Below are 15153 nucleotides of genomic sequence, written 5' to 3'. Positions count from 1 at the left end.
GCCATCACAACTTTTTTTAATTCCTTTTCACTTAATTTGATGTATACTGATCACCTTAATACTAGCAATGTTACTAGTATTAAATCTACCCCGTCAATAGTGTTCATTTCTAATCATAATTTTCTTGATTCTAGGTTTTTCCCAACCTTGAGCATCTTTCACTTAGCGGGGAAAACATCTGGCATACTTGGCAAGCCCCGATTAAGGCAAAGCTTCTTCAAAGAGTGAAATTTCTGGAATTGAAATTCGCTGGTTATGATTATGATAAATTTCCATATGGATTTTTCCAAAAGGAATTGCTACCCCATGTAAAAAAGGTTCACGTGTGTGGGGGTAGCTTGAAAGAGATATTTACCTCTGAAATATCAAATATGGAAGGCAATGGTGATATGGTCTTTCTGAATTGAAAATTTTAGAATTAATGCATCAGTGGATGCTCAATTTAATCGGGCTGGAGCACACTCCTCTACCTAGACACCTAGAAATGTTGAAAGTGGATGATTGTCCTTGTTTGATCAACTTGGCACCATCTACTGTGGCTTTCTCAAATTTAAGGGGTCTACATGTGAGTAATTGCAGGGCATTGCAATATTTGATCACATCCTCAACGGCAAAAAGTTTTACTTTACTTGAAGAGTTAACAGTAAGTTCATGTAGATCAATACAACAAATAGTTGGTGAAGGAGGAAATGAATCAGGTGCAGATGAAATTACATTCAGGAAACTCAAAACATTGTCTCTTTCTGATTTGGACAGTCTTGGAAGCTTTCTAGTTGGAAATTCTCCTCTTAACTTCCCATCATTGGAACTTGTGACTGTTCATGAGTGTCCGAGAATGAGAATTTTTTCCCATGGAGATATAAATGCATCTAAGGTTGTACAATTTTCAGCCAATCCTCTTGATACGCGCCAAAATTCTCGTCCAGAGTATAGTGGCAGGGATCTAAATGTCGGGATATTTCATTTACGGGTAAGTTCTCTCTCAACTCTCATTTCTTATAATCATGTTATGGAGTAACACGATAGATATAAGACATCTATTATTTCCAAACTCCTTTTACTTGGTGTAGTTAATTTATCATAGTCATTCGGTTTGGCTAAAATTGCAGGCATTTCCTCTCTCTATTTTTTTTTTTTGGGTCAGACATTTTCTTTCTGTATTTAAAATCTGAACTTTAGTAAAAATTTTAATATTGTTAATAATATTTAGTTAAAGATTTTAAATTGCTTAATTTTATTAATGAAAATTATGCTAAAGATTTAAATTTATTATTTGACCTCATAATATAATTTTCCACTCTCCATAATTTAAATTAAAATAAACATAAATGGTATCAACTAATTTATCAATTACAATATTAAATTCTCCATTCACTAATTTTTTGACATACAAGTTTAAAATTATCCAATTTATGTATTTAAAACTTAAATTATGGTATTTTGGTCCAAATGATGTGATTTAGCCATCAATTAATGACATGGTGGATGGAAATAGAATTTTAAAAGTAAGGGAGGTTTGTGTTTTAAAACTTCTAGTTTTTTTAATAACTTTAAAACTTATAATCTTAGAGAAGTTTATATTAATTTTAAAAATAGAATGAAGATTTCGACAATTATGCTATTATAGATGGGAGGTCCATGTATTTTCCTCTTGATCAAATCCTTTTAGTTAGCAATAGCATTAATATTTTGAGCGTATATTTATATTTACGAAAAATGAATTGTTTAAGAAGGAATTTCTTAGTTACACGAATTTCTTTTAACATAAAATAATATTTCATAATAGTAACTATAGGTGGAGATAAATTTGTTATATATTTTGACCTCATTATATATTTTGTCCACTCCAAGGGGCGGAACCAGCCTTTGAACTTAAGGAAGGCCAAGTTTTCTTTTTGAAATCAATATATATTATTAATTTAACTTTTTATAACTTTTAAAAATAAAATAATAATAAAATCAAATATTTATTCTTATATATTATTAATTTAATCTATAATTCTTTCTTATCATTAATATTTTTCTGATTTTTAATTTAAAACCCAAGTTTCCTTATTTGTTTTAAAAAATACATTAAATATGTAAATTTAATTATTTGATTGATGATTTGGAGGGAGTATGATAAATATTGAAATTTTATGAAGAAATTAAGTCAATATGCATAAGATATAAATTTAAAAATATTTGGCATACGTAGAAAAATCTGAATTAATATTTTAATCAAATCAAATAAAAAAGTCTATATTATTGCAAATGTTCAATTTTTATAATAATTGATGTTTTTTTTTTTGAAATGATTAAATTGAAAGAAAAAGAGGAATATGTAATAACTAATATATATCCAAAAAATATGTATATATAAATAACAGGATCATTTTTTATGAACGAGAAGTTAGTCATAATTAACAAAAATATTTTAATAAATTAAAAGTGTATATATTTTATAATGCTCCCGAAGAATTATATAACTTAATGTGTGTGTGTTTGTTTCGTATGCAATGAAGTATAAGAAGTGGGGGTTTGTTTGGTTATGGGTAAAGGACGTGGGGGAACAAAGAGAAAATTGTGAGATAGAGACTTTAGCTGTAGTACCATATATATGTTCAGAAGCGTTGTAGGTCGGCCCCTTGTCCACTCTCTCTAATTTATAATGAAATAAAAATAAATGGTATCGACTAATTTATCTTTCAGGCCAAAAAAAATTATTTTATATTATATTAAATTATCCATTCATTAATTTTATTATATATTTGAAATATTATTTTATCTAACTTATGCATTTAAAATTTAGAAATTACTAAATACAAGTTTTCATAACTAAATAATTTTAAAATAATTTAAAGAAGTTAAAAGTATGTTCCTTAGAATTATTTTTTGTAGCCTAAATGATTTTTATAAACATTTATTTTAAATTAGGATATTTTGGTCAAAAAGATGTGATATAGCAGTCAATTAGTGATTGGCGGGATGAAAACAGAATTATAAAAGTAAGGGGAGGTTTGTGCTTTACAATTTTTGATTTTAGAGAATTTTATATTGATTTTAAAAAGGGAATGAAAATTTCTATGAATAAGTTATTATAGAGGGGAGGTTCGTGGATTTTCCTTTTTATCAAATCATTTTAGCAAGCAATAACAATAATTATTTGAGAGTATGTTTATATTTAGAAAAAAAAATTAAAAAGGAATTTCTTAGATACACGAATTTCTTTAAAAGTAAAATAATATTCAAAGTTACTAATTTTTTTTACATAATTATGTTAAAAAATAATTGTGTACTTCTTATCCAGCAATCTTACAATCAAAGCTAAGCTGTGCCAAACTTATTGTAGGTGGAGATAAAGAAATTGTTGATTTTTCATAAAAGTATTTCTTTGTGTTATGACTGGCGTTTTTTAAAGAAATTAGATGCTTAACTCTATATATTTAAGTTTATTATTTTTAAGTAAATTAAGACTTGTGAATCATTTATACTCCTTTTCTTTAAAATATTATATGTGGTTGTTTACAAAAATTGTGAATTACTTTTAAAACAAGAAATTAATGAGATAACAAGAAAAGATAAAATATAGAAAATGTGAACAAAATTTAAATATACAACAAAAGTGGCCGGAGGCTTCTGGTCAAGACAACACATCGATTAAAGTTTAAAACTAAAAATATAAGGTCCAATTAATACATTAAATTATCATTATATGATTTCCATAACTATTTAATGTTTTTTAAAAATTCCCAGTCATGATACTTATAATTTTTTACCATTTTAATTTAATTTCATTGAAATTTTATGATCTTTGGCTTTTTTAATCATAATGTATTTTGAATGTTAATTTTAACTGATATGTAATACTTTTATTTAAGGTATTTGAATAAGTAGAGTGCTGAACGGAAATCTCACGAAGTCGTTGCTTTTTGGTTAAAAAAGACCCTCCTTTTCTTTCACCTTATCTTTGGTTTTTTCCATAATAGAAAAATATTTTTTTTTAAAAAAATCTGAATTCTATATTTTTTTTAAGAAAAGAGTCTGTATTTCAAAAGGAATTTGAACAAAAGAAAATGTTTATTAACTTGTATATAATATTAGGCATTAGCCATTATATAATGATTCAAGTCATTCAAGTGCTTAGAAAGTAATTTCATCTCTCACTCATATTGCTATTTGTTGATGTCCAAAACAAACCTTTTAGAAATCATATACATATTACACTAATAGTCGACTTCCACTGCTTCAATTGTTTTGCTTGTGCAGCTTGCAAACCGTGCACAAGACGAATATCTGGAGCTTTGAGATAACCCGGAGCTACTGGAAGTATGGCAGTGTGTTGTGCCAGTCCCAGATAGAGAGGCTTTTGTAACTTGACGGATCTGACAGTGCATGGTTGCCAATCTTTGACACATGCGATTCCCTCTCACTTGGTCCCCTTCCTCTGTAGCTTGAAATGGTTAACAGTACGAGATTGCAATGCTGTCAAGGCAATAGTTGATGTGGGTCCCATGTCCACGCCTTTCTCCTTTGCACTGGAAACATTGACGTTGGAACAATTACCCAATCTGGAACATGTTTGGAACGAGGATCCTAAGGAAATTATCAGCTTCCAATGTTTGCAGGAAGTGTGTATTGATGGGTGCAGTGGCCTCAAAAGCTTGTTTCCAGCATCAATGGCCCAGGGCAAACTTGAAAGCCTCAGGGAACTAAAAGTGAAAAATTGTGAACAATTAGTAGAAATTGTTGCCGGGTATGAAACAATCTCAGGAGGAGCAACTTCAAACTCAATTATCTTTGCTGGCCTAACCATGCTGAAACTCCATACATTGCCAAAGCTCAAGTGCATCCATCCATCAATAGACAATTTGGAATGGCCCAAGTTAGAAAAATTACTTGTCTATCAATGTGGTCAGCTGAAGAATTTCCCACCATTAGGTCAAGATTATTTTGCAAAAGACACAAAAGCCACTATCTCACATTAGAAAAGGTAATTTTGCTATTATCACATTTTTTAAAATATCTTCAATAATCATGATCTACATCAATCACCTTGATACAATAATTTTAAATTCACTTGTCAGCTAGATTACAAATATACTACAGAGTTCTATTTTGAGGTAGTTAAATATTTTAAATTTAACCCCTTATTATCGCCATATTCTAAAAATGACTTTGTTGATTCTAGGTTTTTCCCAACCTAAAGCAATTGTCACTCAGCAAGAAACACATCATGCAAATTTGGCAATCTCCATTCCAGGCAAAGCTTCTTCAGAGAGTGAAATCTCTCAAATTGAAATTCTTTATTGATGATTCACATGAATTTCCATTTGGATTTTTCCAGAAGGAATCGTTGCCCCATTTAGAAGAGCTTGGATTGTCTCGTAGTAACTTCAAAGAGTTATTCACCTCTAAAAGTTCTGATCTGGATGGCTATTTTGTTGTGTTCTTTTCACAACTAAAGACCTTAAAATTGAGTTCTTTGTCACAAAGCTAAGGGGTCTGACTATAACGAAATGTGATAGATTAGTATATTTGTTCACATCTTCAACTGCAAAAAGTTATCTCTACTCAAAAAGTTGTCCGTATGGAATTGTGAATCAATGCAACAAATAGTTGCTAAAGGAGATGAATCGGGTCAAGACGTGATAACATTTGAGAATCTCAAAGAATTGTTTATCAGCGATCTTCCAAGACTTGATAGCTTTTACCCGGGGACTTGCAATTTGAAATTCCCTTCCTTGGAACAAGTTTCAATATTCGACTGCTCTCAGATGAAGGTTTCTCTCATGCTGATATATATGCACCGGATAATGTGACTATTGATTATCTTTTGGATAATAATCTTAGAGCTATGCTGGAGAAGGCCTTCAAGAAGGCAGCCTGATGAGTTATTACAAATGAGAAATTTTGCACTGTTATCGGTAGGTATATAATTAATGTCTACTTCTACTTTAGTAATGCATAATCATTAATGGTCATGTTTACGCAGATAGTTGTTTATACTCTCTCTCTCTCTAGCTCTCTTTCTATTGCCTTCAATCTTAAAGTGACCTATTAAATGTCCCTTTGTTTTCATGATTTGAGCCAAACTTAACATCGTTTATTAGTTCAATGTGGGGCTATAATGCAACATAGTTGACTATATCCACGCACAGAGTTATAACGTCTATAGTAGAAGATATTTGGGATGCAAATGGAAAAGACTAGGGAGCTGTGTTGCTTACTTTGTTTGTGTTTATTGTTTCAGGAAATCATCTTTTACAAGACAAGCTTATTTTGGTTCTGCTTCTCAGTCACACCGCTTTAAAGTAAATACAGTAAGTGATGCTAGCTACTGTATGTATTGTTGATTAGCTAGAGAAAAATAATAACTCAAAATAAAATCTTTGATTAGTGTATATATTATTACTCTTTGAAGTTATGCAGGTTGAGGGAGATTGGAATCGTCCTTGTCATTTTCCTTGGGTTGATGATGTAGAAATTGAAGACTAGGTTTGTGTGGATTCTCAGTTCCAGATTGTAAGTTGTAAAATATTCAGAGATGAAAACTTACTGAATTCCAATTTGAGGTGGTGACCTTTATATTTGAATCAGAAGGAACTCTGGACAAATTGTTTGAATGACATTGATAAGAAAACGAACGCTTGTCAGTTGAGAATGTGTGCGCTTTTTAAGATATTTTTGGATGAGAGTTCATGGATGATTTCCTCTCTTAGATCTCTTCACTGATCATGCATCATTTGCTTAATTTACACACCGATGAGCGAGAGTCTTGCGATATTTTTCTAGGTTTAGCTTTGTTTTTAGTTTCAAAGAACAGAGGTAGACAAGTTGAAGGAGAGATCCTACAAAACCAAACTTGTACTAATTTATTAAAGCTAATACAACCATGTTTTTTTAACGCAATACTTCTCTTAATGGTGATTTAAACCTTAGTTCTTATATTGTGATAGATTAATTCTAAATATATGATTCATAATCATGTTTGCTAAACTTGATAGTGTTTTGAGTCTATTATAAAGACCTTTCCATCTTGTTTTAAATATGATTAATCTAAATTATCTCAAATTTTTTTATCAACAATAGTATCTTGCATCGGTCAACGTTCATTTAATTTTGATTTCAAACAAAAATTGAAGTTATAAAATGACAATGTCAAAAGTCAAAACCAAATACTTTGTCAGAAATATCAATTTAATAATATATAATTCATAAGTCAAGTGCATCAAATTAAATAAGCATTTTCACAAAATTTTATCCATTGATATTAATGATATAATGATATATTAAGTGCACATTTAGATATTAACTGTTTGAGTAAGCGAATATGACTCAATTTTCTTTTCTCCTAAAAAAATAAAGAATTCTTAAAAAATATTACTCAATCTTTCCCCATCATTTATTCCTATGTATAAATGATAATTAGATAACCCGTCATTTAAAAGTATATTTTTTTATCCCTTTTGTAAGTCATTTATTCTCACCATGAATAGCAGGTAAATTAATTATCCATCATTTATAGTCACAATAAATGATAGGCATTTAATTTATCCATCATTTATTCTTTAGAAATTTTGGTACTAAAGTATAAATAATGAGTAAATTAAATAGCTATCATTTATTGATAAGAATAAAGAACAGTTAAGTAAATAATCATCATTTTTTTTGTAAAGAAGATTGTTATTTATAACAGCCTCTGATAACAGCTATAAAAAATAATAACTGAACAACAAATTGAACATTTCTATGTATGAATACCAATTGAATTGGGTTATGATCAAAGAGAAATGATAATTAGGGACCTTGTAAGAACATCAATGAATTACAGACATTAAATTATTGAAATGCTTATAAAAGAGCATAGTCCTTACTTGTAATAAAAATACGTGAATACTTAGTTGGGAATATTGAAATCCTTATAAAAGAGCATAGTCCTTACTTGTAATAAAAAAATGTGAATACTTAATTGCGAAATATGCTAACTACGCTTAGAACTATTTGTAACATCATTTGAAAATTTATAAGTTAGTTGAAAGTATCAATTTTTTGCTGTCAATATACAGATAAACCACTTAAAAAATTAAGTAAATAAATATACTTAAGATTATTTGTAACATTAATTAAAAATTTACAAGATCAGTTGTAAATTGCAAGCTAATTATTTATGCTTTTTTTCTTTCAATATATAGATAAATTATTTGAAAAATTTAGTAAATGTATTTGGGATTATTTGTAACTTCAATTAAAATTTACAAAAGCCTGTTGTGAATTACAAGCCAATTACTTATAATTTTTTGCTATCTTTTGGAAATTTGACAAAAGATAGTTAGAAATCTTTGTATAGTCGGGAATTTATTGAAGTCTGTTGTGAATCTCAAACAAATTAATGAAAGACAATTATTGAAAGTAAGGACCATGGTTTGTTATTAGGATTTCAATAATTTAAGGTATGTAATTATCATTAATATTCTTACAAGGTCGCTAATTGTCATTTTCCCTATAATCAATACAAAATGAAAACAAATATCCTATTATAATCCATCAAGTAATCAATGTATAGAGTTTTTCAAAGTAAACTAATTTACCAACTAATATCAAGTAATAAAAACTAGTAAAACTCTAAATACTAGTTATGCTTCCACCAACAAACCAAATTTAACTATACACAATCCTAACAGCAACAAAATTCACAAAATAGCATTTTCAAAGTAATCAAAAGTAAATTATAATTACTCAAATCAACTCTAATTATCATATAATTTGGCTCACTATTACATTTTAATATATAGCTTTCAACAATAAAATTATCCCAATCAAATAAGACATAAAATTTAAATTATAAAATTATCTCACAAAATTAATTAGAAAACAAAGAAAAAAGAAAAACACCATAAACATCAATTCCAATAATTTTTTTTTTTGGGTCTCATTGATCATTCCAAAGTTACTCATACCCTACATTAGCAATCTCATGTCAAGAAGATATCATTCATTATCAAATGTCAAAATCTTTACAAAATAACTATGATTTTTAAAGAAAATGCAAGTCAATTTTGGTCACTCAAATCAACTTCATTTGTCATGAAATTTAGTATACTAGTACATTTTAATATATAGTTTCTAACAATAAAACTACCCAAATCAAATAAGGGATATACTTTAAATTAAAAATTATTCAAATAATTTGTTCAAAATTCATAAAAAAATAGTCATTATGAATATATATTTTGATTACCCGTTTTTATCCTCATAATCATTCTAAGGCTTTCCATAAGCTCTATTAGCATTTTCAATTTAAGAACACATTAAATATTATCAATTTTTAACAAGACACAACACCAAAATCAAGCAACAATGAATAAAATGTTAAACAAGTAAAATCAATCAATAAAAAATTTAAAAACAATTAATAAATCATTATCATGACCAAGAAAAAAAAGGACATTGAAAAAAAAACGTAGAAAACATAAAAAAAAAATCACCTTGGATGAAAAAAGGTTGAAATGCAATGACAAAATCACGACGATGGTGAATGATGGCGATGGAATCATGATGGAGCAGTGGATGGTGGTTGAGGATGGCAATAATGAAGGGACTTTGTGAGTTCTCTTGTGATTTTGTATGCAAGTGAAGAAGAGATAAGAGGAAGACTATCAGGCACAAATCTAAAAAATGAAAGAAAATCTAATTATTTAAACACAAATAAATAACAAACATTTGAATGCCTGTCTTTTATTTTGCTATGCCCATCACATGTGTGAATGACTTTATATAACAGGCATTTCAAACACTCATCATATAAAGCATATATTTTTTTTAATACTTTAAAATGCTAAAAATTAAAACATTATATAACGGGTGTTTCTAGACCCATCATATAACGTTTTCCCCATAAATGAAACATCTGTCTTGTAAAGTATAATTTTTTTAATATTTTAAAATGCTAGAAATTGAAATGTTCCACACCCGTCATATAACATTATTCCCATAAATGATAGGTGTTAATTTTAATTAAAAGATTTTCCAGAATTTAGAGCTTTACATGACTGGTGTTTATAGACTAGTCATATATTATAATAAAATAAATGATTGATATTTGAAATATCCGTCAGTTATTATTTAAGCATTAACCACCTTCCATTTAAATGATACGTTTTCTTTTAACCATTTTTCTTGGTACCACCCACCTTCCATTTAAATGACACCTTTTAAATTGATAACTGAGACAAATTTAAAAGGTTAAAAGTTTCATGTTTCTTTAATTATATTTCTTTTGCTATACAAACTTTATACAGTCAACTAGGAAATAAATTTTAGCATGAAATTAATATCTAATTATTACCAAAAGATTTTACGAATGGCGTGTCTGACCTAAAGCATGAAAATGACGAAATATATGAACTTGTGAGGGAGAAGGCAAGTTAGACCACCATCTTTGTTTGAAGTTTCATCTTTCATAGTCACCTTTTTCTGTGGAGAATTGAAGCCTACGAGGGGGAAAAGGGATCCCATAAGGATCTGATCAAGACCCCACAAAGAAGTAGTGTTTTTCCCGTGTTGACTAATTTGTCTCTACAAATGATTTTCAAAAAAAAAAAAAACTTAACCTCCAACAAAAAAATTTTCCCAACTTATTTGATAATTAGCGAAAAATTATGGTTTTTAACTTTCTATTATCAAAAAAGGGGAAATTGCTCAAAAGTCCCCATTCAACAAATTAATAGTGTAGAAAATGATGAAATTGCCCTTTAGTTAAAGGAGGATGAAGGTGCTGGTAAACAATGAAGATGTCATGATAGAAAAGACAAGGAAGCAAACAAGGGATGGCGATTGGGTATGATTCCAATTTGTAAAGGGCCAATAATTATGTGTTCCTTGTGATGAGAGTTTCTCCAATTTGTTTTGTTTGTAATTTTTGATGATGACTGATTATAAGATCTAGGTTCTGCTTATCTTTTTCCCCCCACTACAGAGGTTTTGAAAAATGTCGACACTAAGTGGGGTTTTTGGGGTCTTTGGTGATAGGTTCTGTTAAGAATTCTTGCTGACTTGTAATGTTCATATTAGTTTTCCACTTGACACAAATAGAAAAGTTGCCAATGAATGACAATCTTGCCACAAAGAAAACAAATCAAGTGATCATCAAAGGAATCGTATGTATAATAGAAGAGTTTTAAGATGATAGCCACATTAATTAAGATTGTTTTAGGATGATCATCGATTATTTTGGCAGGTGAAGGTTCATGACCATTCCCAAAAAAACTTTAGCCTGCATTTACATAGGCCCTTGGCTCATAATAATGAATTTGAAACCTTCAAAGTTTGGGAGAATGACAAAGAGGTCCGAAAAGAATTAATTAATTAAAGCTAAATTTTAAATGTCAAACTTTAAAAATTTACAACTCAATTTCTCAATTTTGTAATTGCATTGTGATGAATTTGCAGCTTATTTTTTAAATTTTAACATAGTTGAAGAATAAAAAATTATTTTTTTTGTTAAAATTGAGAGTACAAGTTGCAAATTTATCATAATAGAATTGCAAAATTAAGAGATTGAGTTGCAAATTCTTGAAATTTAGCATTTGAGACCTAACTCAAATTAATTGACTCTTTTAGGACCTCTTTGTTATGTTTTCTAAAATTTTCCCCAACTAATGATGAAACTATGGATGAAGAAAAAGAAGTGATGGAGAATAGTAGGAGGGGTTGTGTTAGGAGTTGGATTTTTTCCTTTGCAACAGAAAAAAGAAAAAATCAATATAGATCTAAACTGTTAAATTAGATTTTAAAATTTAAATTTAATAATTTTTAAAAATATAAATTTAATTTAAACGGTTTAGATTTACAGTAAAAAGATCATAAAAAAAAAATAAAGAAGAGAAACTCACCACGTTTTGTTGGCGATGTTGGAGAAGAAGAAAAAGCCGCTTTATGATGAGAAGACAGATTAGAAGAGGAGGCCAGGTGGGTCGATGAAGAAGATATTCGCAGAGGAAGACAACGTTGGATTTTGCTCATTTCCTTCCCATTCACATATACACTTTAAAGGACCTTGGTCCTTTAAAAGATTTCGAGCCCTTGAGTGCAATAAAATTTCTATTAACAGATTTTTCAGCAATTTTCCTAAATCACTCTCCACCTGTTATTTCTACCATTTGATCAAAATATTCTCTCTAGTCTCTCCCTCTTACTCAAGGCCTAAGGTATAGCTGCCAATTTTTTTTTTTTTTTTTTACCGTATAAGATAAGTTCTTTTTTTTTTTTTGGCCAAAAGCATATAAGATAAGCTAAACCTTTGAAGCTTAAGAAAACTTCATGCCATCAGGGGATTAAGGCGCATTGCCTTAAACTTCAAAAAATGTCTATTTATATCCTATTTAAGTAATTATTATTTCTCTCATTAAGCATTAACATTAATTATATATTTTTGCTAAAAATTTAAAGCTTTGAATGAGGATGAATTGAACATTTTTTGTATTAATCTTTAAAAATTCTTAAAATTTTAATGATAATTCTAATATTGATGATCTTAATTTATTTTTAGAAATGTTAACAAAAGAAACTAATACTCCAATTAAATGCTGAACTATATTAAAAGATAATACTATTTTCCAAATATATAATTACTTATAGAATATTATTGACAATAACAACACTTTTGTAAGGCCTTTACGTTCAACATTTTTGCCAGTAAAGCTGAATAAAATTTTTAAATTTTAATTAATAAATTAAATATATAATATTTAACCTCACACGCGCAAATACACACGCATGCATATCAATAAATATATTATTTATTTAACATTGTTTTTAGTTATCAATATGATAAATTACTTTTTTATATAATAATTATTTCTATTCTATTATATTTTTAAAAAATTGTTTGTGATAGGAAATTTAATATTAAATTGAGAAAATATTTTATTATTATTATTATATATTGTTTTATAATTTTTATAATATATAATATTTTATATTTTAAAATTATTTCTTGAAAACTATTTTTTGTTATATAACAATAATTATGTATGGTATCAAAACAACAACAATAGTCAAGTATACAATTTAAATTATTATTAATATTTAAATAATTTAAAATAATAAATTATAATTATTAAATTATTTATTTATAGCATAATAATAAATTATATATAAATATATGTTATGAAACATATAATAAAATTAAAAATAATTTGTGACCAAATTATCAATGGGATTATGACGGAAAGGATTTTCTAATGAAGTCCTTGCTTTTCGGTTAAAAAAGACCCTCCTTTTCTTTTATCTTATCTTTGCTTTTTTTTTTTTCCATAATAGAAAAATATTTTTTTAAAAAAATCTCAAATATATATATATATATTTTTAAAAAAGAGCCTGTATTTGAAAAGGAATTTGAGCAAAGAAAAAAGTTTATTAACTTGTATATAATATTAGGCATTAGCCATTATATAATGATCAAAGTCACTCAAGTGCTTAGAAAGTAATTTCATCTCTCTCACTCATATTGCTATTTGTTGATGTTCAAAATTGACCTCATAGAAATCATATACATATTACACTGATAGTCGACTTCCACTGCTTCAATTGTTTTGCTTGTGCAGCATGCAAACTGTGCACAACATATATCATATTTGGAGCTTTGAGATAACCCGGAGCTACTGGAAGTATGGCAGTGTGTTGTGCCAGTCCCAGATAGAGGCTTCTGTAACTTGACGAATCTAACAGTGGATGGTTGCCAATCTTTGATTCATGCGATTCCCTCTCATTTGGTCCCCTTCTGGTTAACAGTAATGGATTGCAACGCTGTCGAGGCAATATTTGATGTGGGTCCCATGTCCACGCGTTTCTCCTTTGCACTGGAAAGATTGGCGTTGGACCAATTGCCCAATCTGGAACATGTTTGGAACGAGGATCCTAAGGAAATTCTCAGCTTCCAATGTTTGCAGAAAGTGTATATTGAGGGGTGCAGTAGCCTTAAAAGCTTGTTTCCAGCATCAATGGCCCAAGGCAAACTTGAAAGCCTCGGAGAACTAGAAGTTAAAAATTGTGAACAACTAGTAGAAATTGTTGCCGGGTACGAAACAATCTCAGGAGGAGCAACTTGAGACTTAATTATCTTTGCTGGCTTAACGATGCTGAAGCTTACTATTTACTTTAAATGATAATTTCAGGAAATCATCATTTACAAGACAAGCTTATTTTGGTTTTGCTCCTCAGTCACACGCTGCTTTAAAGTAAGTAGTAAGTGATACTGGCTACAGTAGTGTTGATTAGAAATGAAATAACAGTTCAAAATAAAATTTCTAACTAGTATGTGTATTATTATTCTTTGAAATTATGTAGGTTGAGGGAGATTGGAACCGTCCATGTGGTTTTCCTTGGGTTGATGATGTAGAAATTGAAGACTAAGTTTGTGTGTGGTGTCTTATTTGCCGATTGTAAGTTGTAAAATATTCAGATAATAAAAACTTCATTGAATTCCAATTTGAGGCGGCGACCTATATATTTGAATCAGAAGGAATTTTGGACAAATTGTTTGAGTGACTTTGATTTGGAAATGAACACTTGTCAGAGAATGCGTGCGCTTTTTAAGATTTTTGTATGAGAGTTCATGGATGACTTCTTCTCTTAATCACTACACTGGTCATGCATCATTTGCTTTGCACACCAATGAGCGTGAGTCTTGTGATATTTTTCTGGGTTTAGCTCTGTTTTTAGTTTCAAAGAACAGAGGCAAACAGGGTATTAGTTGAAAGAGAGATCCAACATAGTCTCGATTATCCAAACAAGTAGATGCATTATTAAACTGGTTGATTTATCAGGGCTAATACAATCATTTTTTTTATGTGATACTTCTCCTAGTTTGCTACATTGTGGAAGACTAGGTTTTTTCTACTCGATATAACTAACACAATAATGTTAGTTGAAAACTTGTTAATAGTGTTTTGGGTTCATTATAAAAACCATTCCATCTTGTTTCAAATATGACCAATCTAAATTATTTGAAATTTTCATTCAACAATAGTACCTTGCATCGCTCAACATTCAGTTAAAATTCAAAGTTATAAAATGATCAAATCAAAACCCATGTTAGAAATATCAATTTAATAATATATAATTCATATGTCAAATGCATCAAATTCATAAAAATTAATCCATTAATATTAA

General features: G+C 28.8%; 2 protein-coding genes across 7 annotated transcripts in view; both read left to right on the top strand.

Annotated features, from left to right (window-relative positions):
* The window catches only part of LOC129288263 (disease resistance protein At4g27190-like), a 28212-nt gene extending 21553 nt beyond the window's left edge, over nucleotides 1-6659 (top strand). Inside the window, exons 7-11 of one of the 6 annotated variants that reach the window (XR_008587966.1) lie at nucleotides 135-970; nucleotides 4249-4972; nucleotides 5327-5906; nucleotides 6233-6302; nucleotides 6404-6659. The gene's annotated coding sequence lies outside the window, so the exon portion shown is untranslated. Of the gene's footprint in view, nucleotides 1-134; nucleotides 971-4248; nucleotides 4973-5170; nucleotides 5907-6232; nucleotides 6303-6379 lie in introns of all 6 variants that reach the window. The other 5 variants (XR_008587964.1, XR_008587963.1, XR_008587965.1 and 2 more) reach the window with 5 other exon arrangements.
* A 6977-nt stretch (nucleotides 6660-13636) lies between these two features.
* Nucleotides 13637-14419, top strand: LOC129287975 (uncharacterized). The gene is made up of 3 exons (XM_054924275.1): nucleotides 13637-14059; nucleotides 14157-14219; nucleotides 14329-14419. Exons 1-3 carry the CDS (start codon nucleotides 13776-13778, stop codon nucleotides 14378-14380), a joined length of 399 nt encoding a protein of 132 aa, XP_054780250.1. The 5' UTR covers nucleotides 13637-13775; the 3' UTR covers nucleotides 14381-14419.
* Nucleotides 14420-15153: the final 734 nt, after the last annotated feature.

This window comes from Prosopis cineraria, unplaced genomic scaffold (assembly GCF_029017545.1).
Source record: "Prosopis cineraria cultivar Desert tree isolate PC_DT_omini unplaced genomic scaffold, ASM2901754v1 PC12, whole genome shotgun sequence".
NCBI lineage: Eukaryota > Viridiplantae > Streptophyta > Magnoliopsida > Fabales > Fabaceae > Prosopis > Prosopis cineraria.
Note: the sequence above shows the minus strand (reverse complement) of the source record. Positions and strands in the feature narration are given on the sequence as shown.